Source organism: Anastrepha obliqua, chromosome 1 (assembly GCF_027943255.1).
Source record: "Anastrepha obliqua isolate idAnaObli1 chromosome 1, idAnaObli1_1.0, whole genome shotgun sequence".
Taxonomy (NCBI): domain Eukaryota; kingdom Metazoa; phylum Arthropoda; class Insecta; order Diptera; family Tephritidae; genus Anastrepha; species Anastrepha obliqua.
In genome coordinates, this window is record NC_072892.1 from 65,339,102 (window position 1) to 65,352,026 (window position 12,925).

General features: G+C 37.0%; 1 protein-coding gene across 1 annotated transcript; it reads left to right on the forward strand.

Annotated features, from left to right (window-relative positions):
* Positions 1–816: 816 nt before the first annotated feature.
* On the forward strand, positions 817–2,648 carry LOC129253394 (piggyBac transposable element-derived protein 3-like). The gene is made up of 4 exons (XM_054891755.1): positions 817–830; positions 910–1,100; positions 1,230–1,877; positions 2,569–2,648. The coding sequence occupies exons 1-4, from the start codon at positions 817–819 to the stop codon at positions 2,646–2,648; spliced, it is 933 nt and encodes a 310-aa protein (XP_054747730.1).
* The last annotated feature ends 10,277 nt before the right edge of the window (positions 2,649–12,925 follow it).

Below are 12,925 nucleotides of genomic sequence, written 5' to 3' on the forward strand. Positions count from 1 at the left end.
ATGGCGTGGCTGGTTACCTTGTTCGTTGGCTCACAAACAGCGGCATATCCGTTTGTGGTACAACTTTGCTGCCATATAGGGATATGCCATGAGCAAGTCAAGTACATTGTTTAACTCGCATGTATGTATGTGTGTATTATATAGTAACTGTTACTTAAGTATGCATGTATGTATGTATACATGTGTGTTTATATGTTTAACATACATGAACAAACATGACTATTGCTCATTGTATTCGATTTGCTTATGGATATTCGCCTATACAATATTTCCTCAGCCTTGAAAATACACCAAGACTCCACAAAAACTTTACATCCAATTGGGAATGCGACGTAGAGCTTTTTGTTTGAGTTTCCGTTTACACGCGTATCTTTTCCTTAATTTATCAGAGCCGACATTTTTAAATGCTATAAAATGCTAGAAAATGTTTAACCCGAATCTTCCCACGATTACCGTTGCAATTTTACGTATTATGCCTGAACTAAATAACAAAAACAAAAAAGAGTAACTGTATTTCATGCAGAATAAATGCAGCTCACGAAAAAACATAAGTTTTTTGTTATTTTTAGTGCAGCTAGCAAAGCTATAAGACGTCAAACTCAGGTGAAAAAAAAGAAGTGAATTATTGTGGTTTTTTAACATGGCACGCCGGTATGTATATGAATAACTTTTTGCATTTTTGATATATTTCCAAAAAAATTGCATCAGTTGGTAGCTAATGAAATAAACTAGTAAATGCAAGTTTAGTTTTGTTTGAAATTTGATTTTTTGTGTAACTTTTTTGTATTTTACTCAAGGCGTTACCATATGGTAACCATGGGACGTCTAGGGTACAGGGTTTTAGTTACGTTTGGTGTAGTTTTTTTTTGAGATTTTTGATCATATTTATTGATATTTTGTGAATTACAGCGGTTTATCGTTGCAAGAAATGCTTGATTTCATTCAAGAACTCGATGAAGGAGAAGATCAAAATCAACTGTGTGATATTCCAACCACTCTTTATATCGAGCCTCCTGTGGATGGCAACGAATCTGGCGAAGATGACGCTGAAGATGATTGTGCGGGCATTCCAGATAATGTTTGCCCGGCTCGGCTAAGAGGTGGCTGCGAAGTTGCGACGCATGCAAGGTTTCGATGAAGAGGATGATATGGGAGGCATGTTTAGAGACGGTATAAGCATACCATCATTTTAATCTTATAAACTCTAAATTTTTCAACACCAAATCCAGGAGATTTGCCTGCTATTGAGGTTGAAGGCACTTATAATGAGATGAAGGATGAAGAAACAACGGCTAATCGTTCAGAATCTTCAATGAGGAAGCGCTTACGTACAATTGAACCGAAACCTTCAAACGTTGCATTGCCATCAGGAAACAAGGAAACTGTATTTGAATGGGTCAAGAAGAAATCGTCATCTCTAATTCCAATTTTTCCAAGCGCAAATTACGAGGATTGTCGCCATTCACTGCCACACGAACAGTTTGAAAAATTTTTTGATGACACATTATTGGAACATATTTGCGAACAAAGTGCGTTAGATTCGGTGGAACAGAATAGACCGAACCCAAATATAACAGTCAGCGAACTTAGAGCATTCATAGGCATATTGATCGTCACTGGCTACAATTATGACTTCAATTACAAACATTTGTGGAGTCAGGATGAAGACATTCGGAACAATCTTGTCAGTAACACCATGCGTCGGAATCGTTTTCAAGAGATTTTGCAAAATCTCCACTTCGAAGAAAATTCCAAGGCTTCTTCAAAAGACGCCCCAAATCCTGACAAAATGTGGAAACTGCGTCCTCTTACGGATCATTTGAAAGCAAAAATGATAGAAAATTTCCATCCGGAACAAAATCTTTCTTTCGACGAAAGTATGATATCCTATTTTGGTAAACATGGATGCAAGCAATTTATAAAGGGCAAACCATTACGATTTGGATATAAAGTCTGGTCCCTATGTACTCCATCTGGTTATTTGGTGAATTTTGAAATTTACCAGGGGAAGAATCCTCGATCGAATTTGGAGTACGAAGCAAAGTTTAGAAAATGCGCCGCTCCTTTAGCCAGCATGATCGACGATTTTCCTGATGAATTGAAATCGCTGTCATTCCAGTTTTATTTCGATAACCTGTTTACTAGTTATCCTCTGTTGGCATATCTCAAGTCATGCGGATATAATGGTACTGGGACAATCCGAGAAAACAGAATTCCAGCAAGCTGTCCACTAGTGCATAAAAAAGACTTCAAGTGAATGGAAAGAAGTTACTCTGAATCAATTGAAATGAAAAGCACTGGTATTTGTTTGGTGAAATGGAAAGATGACAATGTAGTCTAGAGGTCCCACGATTACCATATGGTAACGCTAGTTTTCCGCATTTTCCGGAAAATCGAAGTGAGGAAAATGAAAATGGACTTAATTTTCGTGCTCAGGAGATCGAAATACATAAGTATACAACATTTTACAAAAATCCAAAACAAAAAAAGTTATGGGACTTCCCGGGTTAAATAAAAACACAAAATGCACAATTTAAAAGGTCTGCATTTTTCAAATCTTAATTTTAGGCACGAATTGCAATGGAAGTATGGGTATAACGTGGAATCCAGCGGGACAAAACTGCACTTTGCTCTTGGAATGCGGTTGAAGAAGAATGAACTTTGTTGTGGAAAAACGATGGAGAGGCAAATCTATCTGTGTCTGCACCGACAGCCAAGCTGCGCTTATGGCCTTAGACAGCCCTCCAACCCCATCAGGGGTAGTCAAGTCCTGGAAATCCAGGCTGAACTATGTCGGTAGACATAATAGCCTGATGCTAACATGGGTCCCGGGACACGTGGGTATCGCGGGTAACGAGACCTCTGACTCCTTAGCTAAGATGGGCTCTGAGGTCAACTACTTTGGCCCAGAGCCCGTTTTGCCACTCCCTTCTGCGGCCATCACAGCCACGGTTAGCAAATGGGTAACTACCACCCACAACCGAGCTTGACAGGCTGAGAGAGGCTGCAGATGGACTAAACTGATGTTACCTGTCATGTCCGATCGACTGTCGCATACCCTTCTGTCATTAAGCAGAGGGGAGTGCAGACGGCTGGTTGCACTGATGACGGGCCACTTTCTGTGGGCAAAGCACATGGAAAGGTTGGGCATCTCAGACAGTGTACTCTGCCCAGCTTGTGAGGAGGAGGATGAGACGGCGGTCCACTTCCTGTGTGTCTGCCCCGCCTTCGCTCGAATCAGGTTTGAGGTCTTTGGCACTGATGTGTTAAGAAGCGACCATCTTGGCTCCTTGGCACCACAAAATCTACTCAGATTTCTTCGGAGATCGGGTAGCTTTAAAGATTTAAAGAAAATTAAAAGGGAATCCAAGTGCAGTACAATGAACTTAATTAATTTCTGAGTGCTGCACAAAAAAAAATGGGTATAATAGTTCATGCTGCTCTACTATTGAAAGTGTGCGGATGGGAATGGGGTCGCTTAAAATGGATTTCTGATTCATTGCTATTGACGAAAAGTATCTCTGAAAAGTATTTATCAAAGTAGATCTGATAAGTAATGAATTGATATTTTTTGCTCGAGACGCCTTTCAAATCAGGAAGGAAATCCGTATGATTCACTACTAACAGCTTGAGATTGAGGTTTGTTCGTTAGGTACGGTGAAAACAAAATTTGAGGGGAACTTTGGATTCTATGTCATTTGTTTTGTGCTCCACACAATTTAGCTTTGGCTTATTGAAAGACAAAACGAATGACATCGGCATATCTGTCAAATTCGCTCAGAGCTGAATAAGGGTCTGCTAGGCAGTACACCTCTAAAAATCTTTTTACCATGAGTATAAGCCCCTGGGTATTGCACCGCACAGTTTGAGAGACACTGGGTTGATATACTCGCTCTAGTTATTAATTCGGTTAACTATTACTTCGATTAACCACTCCGATTTTTTCTCATCTACACCTCGTTACGAAATCATAAATACATCACTAATTTTTATAAAAATATAGTTCACACTACAACAAAAACTATATAACGCAAAATTTCAAACTTGGTCAAAATTTAATTTTTTTTTAAGTTTCATCAAATCCTTTTTTTTTGTTTTTTTAATTTCATTAAAACTTAAAAAATTTTTAAACCAGAATTTTTAAAATTTTCCGAGTATGCAGTTTTATAGCCCCATCAATATAACAAAGTGCAAGTTTTAAGTAACTGTAAAATGCCGTTAATTTTTGAAATTTTTTTTTCGCTGCGGCGTCATACCTTTTCTTCCAATATAAAGTACATGCATGCTCGAATGTTTTTATAAGAAAAAAAAAATGCCTAGTGCTAATAACTATCACTCCTCAATAGGAAGAAGTGAACCTTAGAGCATATTTCTACCAACAAAAACGTCTTCGGACAAACTGTTTGGCATTTGAAGGGGTCAAAAAACTGTATGGTCGTCCATTTGAGGGGCAGCACTTACCAAAATTGGAGGGGAACTTCAGCCAAACATCCAATAAAACATATGGGCGAAAATTATGTAAAAAAGACTACATATGTGTAAACGGCAACAAATTAATGAAATTTTGAGGGGCAAAACACTGTCTACATTTTAGAAATTTTTTTATTAAATTTATTAAGCTCTAATATGACTTGTAGCTGTGCGTGCGTGTGTGTTGCGAAATGGTAGACAACAGAAATTAAGCTTTTGCGCAACAATGATTTTGTAGATCAGTGGTCGCCAACCTTTTCAATGTGTTGAGCTACTTTCAAGATTTTGCACAAGCCAACATAAATTAAATAATACAGAGTTATATTCGACATACAATACATTTATTTATTTTACTGATATACGTTCTATATATAATAAACTTATGACTTATAGTGCTTATACTTATGCATAACTACTTCCTATCAATCGTAACAAAATTTTTTGCAGTCATAATGGCAAATCACAAGCGACTTAAAAAAACAACAAAACAGTAATAGTACATTATTATATAAATAAAATATGGGCAGATAAAAAGAGCATATTTAATGAGAAGGTTGACATTCTGACTCATCGATAATTTTTTTAATATTTGCAGTATAATTTGATACAGTCATTCGAATACAGTTATCCAAATGTATATCTGTAAGCCGATTGCGGTATTTATTTTTAATAAATTTCATATTGGAAAAAGAAGATTAACACAAATAAGTTGAACTGAATAACGCTTTCACTTTCAACGCAATACGACATAAAACTGAATACTTATCTTTACTTGCTAAAGTCCATATACATTTTGTATTTGAACCTAAAGATTTTAAAGTCAAGTCACTTTGAAAAGCAATCAGTTCCATTTCTGTCACAGCAATGTCTTCGCCAAAGTTGTTCATAACACAAATTGCAAACTGTGGTATATCAATGTCCATGAAGGGTGAAACAACAAATCGCGTCACTAAAGCAATTTTGCTGAAATCCTTGAAACGATTTTTGAAGTTTTCCTTCAAGTTAGAATTTATTTCCATATGATATTTACTTCCATAGGGCTCTAATAGATTTTTGGATATCTTTTCGGAAAGAATAGGAAAATGCTTAGTATCGCGTTTTTTAACACACTTTTATTAGGTTGGGTTGTATGTATGTATGTATGTATGTATGTATGTATGTATGTATGTATGCATGTAACAGAATCTTTGAGCTTAATTTTCACTGGCTTCTGAAAATCTGATCGACTTGAAATTTTGCACACCTATCAAAGACCGATGACAATGCAATAATTTGCTAAAAGTTTTCCATTATCCTTATTAGGATTGCCAGGATTAATATTTTCTTTTTTTACCTGTGGGCAAAAAGTAAGGTGAATTTGGTTGTAAAATGAAAAATTTTTTTTTATTCTTGTAAATCAGTTTCTCAGGCTCCCTCCACGAAATAAGTTCTTCATCCCGATTACTTCTTTATCACGGCCGATAACTGCATAGCTTTAGACTCACAGTCGATAAGAAAGGAATTGAATATAACACGAATATATCGAATCATTTATTCACTGACTGCAATGATAACAATAATTTTCATTCATAATAAACAAAAAATAGTTTAAAGAAACTATAAAAACACGCTTTTTTGCTAATCGAACTAAAAAGTATATTAGAAAATAAAAAATATGAAAGTGAAGCAAAATGCATCCTACGCTTTTAACTCTAATTTGAATTACTCTATTTGTATCTTAATTTTTGTTATAATTCTGTTCTGAGGTAGTTGACTATGACTGATCGTTCGATTTGCTATTACTTCATTATAGGTCTCTTTGTCATTAAAATTTATTTTCTACTTTTTAGTTCGATTAGCAATAAAAGCGTGTTTTTTAGTTTTTTTAAACTATTTTTTATTTAGGTTTTGTTCCCAAAATTCAAGTTTTGTAATAAATGCATTTACATATATCAGAAATCATTTCCGCTAATTCTTTATCCCTGCCTTGAAGCTGAAAGTTAAGCTCATTTAACTTCTAATTTCACTTCGTGGTGTAGAAAACCAAAATCTCTGAGCCAAGTCGAATTTTCCAGTTCAGGAATCGGTTCATCGCGTTCTTTGAAAAATTGGAGTATAGCAGGCAGGACATCATTGAAACGTTTGAGCACTCGTCCTCTGCTTAACCATCGCACTTTAGAGTGAAGAAGTAGGTCTCCGTATTGACAGTCAATTTCATCAGCCAAGGTTTTAAATAATCTTCTTTGTAACGCTTGAGCTCTAATCTTGTTCACAATTTTCACCACCAGTTTCATAACGTTGTTCAAGTTTAGAAAATTTCCACATAATGCTTGCTGATGTATAATACAGTGGTAACTAAGAAATTGTGGAAAACTTTCATCCTTATGACATAGCGCCATGAGCCCCTTATCACAACCCACCATAGCTGGAGCACCGTCAGTTGTCAGGCCTACCATTTTTGATATTGGAATTTTCTCAGAATAGATGAGATTTTTTAAATGAGAAAACAGCTCTAGCCCAGTAGTATGTCCTTTGAGTGGAATAAACTTCAAAAGATCTTCTTTAATTGAAAAATCACTAAAATCCATCCTGACAAATATGGCCATCTGTGAGGTGTCAACTACATCTGTTGATTCATCCAGTTGCAGTGAAAAATAAATACAGTTATCTAAGTCACTTCTTAACTGTAAAAAAATATCATTGCTCATTACTTCTACTCGCCTCATCACTGTATTAGCAGAAAGTTGCATAGATTTTATAGCAGACACTATTTCGTCTTTATTTCTAAAGTTGGCGAATAAAGAATCTGCAGCTTCCAAAAATGCTTGTTTTATGATTTCCCCGTCTTCATAAGGTTTTTTCTTTTGTGCAATTATCTGGGAAACACGATAAGATGCTTCAGTTGCAGCCTTATTTTAGTCGATTGTTTTCAAAAATATTGACTGTTGTCCAATTAACTGGATTTTTAAATGTTTCAGTTTTTCTTTTCTGATGGCAGAATTTAACGGGAATGCTTTCTCAAAATTCGAATGTACAGTTTTATGATGCCTCTCAATATTTCCTTTTTTAGGAACTGACACAGATGTATTACATAACAAACAAACACTTTTGCCTTTAACTTCTGTGAAGAAGTATTGTTCTTCCCATTCCGAATGAAAATGGTATGTCTTCGCCTTCTTACTACTGCTTGCCACAATGTTTCGAACTCTAACCCAACCGCTGCACGCCGAACGTTGATAAAGAAATCGCTTACCGCAGTGTTGCCGCTGTTTATCTATTTATTATGAAAATTTCTGAAATTTGTTAATACTGGTATGATTTTCAGACTTTTAGATTTTTTGCAACGTGAGCAGCGCGAGCTACCAGAATTGCCTTTGCGAACTACCGGCAGCTCGCGATCGACGGGTTGGCGACCACTGATGTAGATGATTGTAGATATGCGAGAAATATTTGTATTAACTAGTAGCCCTTTAGGAAATTTCATGAGCTACTAGTTAATTTGGTACCAAGATTAGCGCGCCATTTATTATCTTTCTTTTATAAGCAACTGAGAAAGTAAGCTTCGGCTGACATGCATATCCGCCTCAATTGCTAACAATCCAACTGGATTCAGGTGATTTAATTCGATAAAAGTTTTGTTGCATTTGAAAATGTTTAGCCTTAGGTTGGGTTAGGATAAATGGCTGCCCTTGAGAGGGGCCCACTTGGACAAATATTAAAATTAGTGCATTGTGATATCATACAGGAGAAGGGAAGGAACCAGAGAGGAAGAACCGGCTCTGGATTAGAGGATGACGACCAACGGTAACGATTTACGTTCGTATTAACCGTTTTAAACTACTGATTAATTTCACCAGGTGAATGGTATTTAAAACCGCAATATCCGTAGGTGTAACGAAAAAGTGAGAGCCCAGATGTCTAAGCTTTTGCCCGACGAAATTAGGCGAGCTGAGAAGAATGTGCAGAGATGATTCCACTTCGTCCTCCAGACAGTTTCTGCAGAAAGGACTTGAAGCGATCCCGAGGATACCTACCAAATTCGAGAACTGTGACTTTGTTAGCCATAGAAGTTCCCTCGAGCGCCCCAGATCTACCCGTGGCCAGAAGCATCTTGCGACTTCGCACCCGTAGCGCAATAGCCCCGCGCGCGCTGAGTTGACGTGAGGTCCACCCTTCCTCACATTTTACCATGAAAACGTCTCCAGAATGCCCTGTCTAGCCAGCTTATCAGCCCAGCAGTTTCCCTCTACGGCGCTGTAACCGGGAACCAAAATGAGCTTAATATCGAAGTATTCGGATGCAATCGAGAGAGAGAAGTAAGACATTTCCCGCCTTAGGAAGCAGTCTTTGTTTGTGTATGTGGTAGATCCATCCCTGGTTTCATGTTAGGTTATGATAGCTGCTCAAGCGTAATTGACCAGTGAGCGCTAGAGTTAAGCCTTTAGTTCTGAAAATATATAACTCGGTGATATTGGAAATTATCTTAATTTTAATTTTTTCTATACTAAGGCAAAATTATGAATTAATTATTGAAAAATCGTGAATGTATTGCTATGGCTTTTGCAAAACTGTTCCGTGTAAACCACGATGGGGAGAATAGTAAGGTGGGGCCGATCGTGGTAACGCTACTTTGCTCTCGGCGAATTTAACAGCAAAACTGTGTGTGTGACGGCGCACTTGTTTGTGCAATTTCTTCTTCTTCTTACATTCGCATTTTCACATCTCTTTCGACCAATTGCACCAATGTGATCTGACGCCTCTCTGATGTACATAATCTTGTCTCTATCATTCTTGCGAGTGAACGCCAAGTTACGCTCAGTTGTTCCAACGGCAATGAAGTAGTAAGAGGAGAGGCTGTATTATTTTTAACACAATCTCAGTTCTCACACCTCAATTCAGAATTATTTTCACGACGGTTCCCCATACTTAATTAACCGTTCATTGCGCTCACTCCTAGTATGCTATTAAACCAAGGATGCTAGATTCCTAGGTTTGGCCAACAACTGTGGTGAAAAACAAAATTGTGAGGCGAATTTGGCTGCCATGTCACGAGACTATTCGCCAGGCGAACGCCTGACACTAACGACAAATGTTGTATTCTGTGAACGCGAAGAACTCTTTTTAAATTTAAGTTTTGAGGATAGAGTTGCATTCAAAGAAAAGTGTTTGTAATTTTATGTAGTTTCTGCTTTTCGTATAATTTCAAGTCTGCCTTTTGATGACATTTCCGAAGAATTATAATTTTTAAATCCAAAGTTCCTTTTTACGCTCGAAGAATGAGTTTTACCTTCTTTGGAAATTTTTGAGATTTTTTACAGCGTAGTGGAGGAATTTTTCTCGATTCGTGTGGGAAATTTGACCAAGAATGTGTTGTAGATGGCAGCAAGACAAATTTGTAAATCAGCAGCGATTCAGATAATCAGTGGTAATAAAAGTTCCAAGATTATCTAGTATTGGGACCAGAGAACTTCAAAATCAATCTGGGGAGCCTAATTCGGCGCTGTAAATATTGTTTAAATGCCTGGAAAAAATCGAGTCAACGTAGCGAAGTTAAATCAAATCAATGCGATTGTGTCGTTGAAATGATTTTTTGAGAATTCACACTTTCTTCAGGTCAGTGACCTTTTGCAGTACTGAATGGCAATAGCATTGGCTTAGTGATCAAGTTCAATTTAACTACATCTATCAAAGGTAAGTAAAGGGACTTTCAGAAGACGCCCTACACTATTTACACTCAAAATACGGCTCTTAACAATTATATGAAAAAAATAATATCATTTAAATGCCCCCCATGAGCAAGTCTACTGGTAAAATCCATCGATTCATGAATACATAGTTGTTGAGAACGTCGAGATATCGAAACACTTAGCGCTACAGCAGCAATATTCTCAACAGAGCGTCCAGTTTTTGATCTGCCAGTTCTTTTTCTATCCGCGACAGAACCAGTTTCTGGAAATCTTTTCACCAACATTTCAATTGTCGACACATGCAAACTTTTATTTCTATAGATAGAAGACTATAGAAGATAGACTATTTCCATAATAAGTGTGAAGTTGGGTGCGAAATGAAAAACCGCACTTTAAGTGTTGCAGGAAATTCAATAAAATCAGTACATTTATCAAACATTTCGTTAAAAATTCTTTACAATTCATAGGTTAACAATTTAGTAAATGTTACACCTGTGTTTCACTTAAGGGACAGATACCTGTAAACGGCCATATTTTCCCTGATTTTCATTAAAATTATTTAAAATGAAAAAGTCAATATATTTTTTCAAAATTGGCATACATTTTATTTATACATTAAAATAATATAAATTTTTTTTTATTTTAATCATTTAAAATGGCGGATGTACACTCAATTCTTCCAGAAAGGTCGTAGCGGGGCTTCTCAATCGGCGGACATTGTAGCATCGGCGTCAGTGACCTGAATACAAAAAACCAAAATTTTTTTTGTTTATTAATGTCATGATTTCTATATGAATTAAAACAAAATGAAAACAAGAATCAAATGTTTCAAAACAAAAAAAAAAAAAAATGAATTTTAGGGCGAATTTTCCTACTATTTTTGCTTGGAAAAATTATTTTTTCGAAAAATTTTTGAAAATTTGTATTCACAAAGAAAGTAAAATCATAAAAATGAGGTGTGCAAAATTTCAGGGAGATCGGTCAATAACTTTTCGAGTTATCGTCTACGCCAATTTAGTTATAGTTATAAGAAAAACGCGTCGAAAGTTTGAATACAACGTAACCATACCTCTCCCAGCGCTCGAACGCAAAGAAAAGAGTCGTCACAGTTGACGATCTATAATATAAGAAATACTTAAATTTACGTTCTGAAAATAGTTTGACATATTCTTAAAACTATTAACATTTTATGAAAAAACAAATTTTTTTTTCGAAATTTTACAGGTATCTGTCCCCTTAAAACCTGATGTCTATTCAGAATCCAATTGTAACTTACTCATTTATAAGAAAATAAAAAATTCCCGTGGAACTCTGCTTTCATTTGCTCACAGTTGACAATTGAATGAGTAGAACAATTACAGAAATGAATTGGGTGAGAGCGTAACAGTTTTGACAGCGAAGGGGAACATATATAGGTAGAACAAAGGAGAATATAGGTAGAGTGCAAGGATGATAGATACCAGGTTTGCTCGTTAGATATGGTGAAAAAAAAATTTCAGGGGAACTTTGGATTCTACGACATTCGTTTTGTGTTTCACTAAGCTAAGGCTAAATTTTGTGAAACACAAAACGAATGACGTCAGCATATCTCTCAAATTCGCTCAGAGCCGAATAACGGTCTGCTAGGTAGTACACCTCTAAAAATCTTTTCCCCATGGCTAGAGCGAAGAACGACAGCGCTCTGCTGCGGTAAAGCGAGGCAACAATAAATTTTATTTATTTTAACGCATTGTTCTATAGTTCAAAATTGTGCATCTGTCTACTGGAGAAATATCAAAGATGACATAAAAAAGGAATCGTTTAAGAACTATTCACTACTGACATCAAGGCGTCCGTTTTTAAATACCCTTTATTATCTGTTGTGCGCTTCGAATTATCCAGCTTTAAGGTAATAGGACTATGAATAAGTTCGTGCGGTTTTTTTCGAAATTTGAAACTTTATTGACGTAAAATGGTTACAAATTTAATATTCAAAGTATTGTCCATCGCTTACTACTACTTTTTCCCATCTTTCTGGCAATTCACGGATTCCCTTTGTGAAAAATTCGGTCGGTTTTGCCGCAATCCACGAATCGATCCATTTTTTGACTTCATCGTAATTACGGAAGTGCTGGTCAGCCAGGCCATGTTGCATCGATCGGAAGAGATAGTAATCGGATGGCGCAAGGTCTGGACTATACGGCGGGTGGGGTAGGACATCCCATTTGAGCGTTTCTAAGTATGTTTTGACCACTTGTGCAACATGTGGCCGAGCATTGTCATGTTGCAAAATAACTTTGTCGTGTCTATCGGCGTATTGCGGCCGTTTTTCTCGCAGTGCTCGGCTCAAACGCATCAATTGTCGTCGGTAGACATCCCCCGTAATCGTTTCATTCGGTTTCAGTAGCTCATAATACACAACACCCAGCTGGTCCCACCAGATACACAGCATAACCTTCAGGCCATGAATATTCTGCGCCGACGTCGATGTTGAAGCATGGCCAGGGTATCCATACGTTGCCCGACGTTTTGGATTGTCGTAATGGACCCACTTTTCATCGCCAGTCACAATTCGATGCAAAAAACCCTTTCTTTTGTGCCGTTGAAGCAGTTGTTCGCATGCCATAAAACGGCGTTCAACGTCTCTTGGCTTCAATTCATACGGCACCCAATGGCCTACCTTTCGGATCATTCCCATGGCTTTTAAACGTTTGGAAATGGTTGATTGATCAACTCCCAAAGTTTTTGCAACCTCTTCTTGCGTTTGAGCCGGATCTTGATCGAGCAATTCCTCCAATTCGGTATCCATG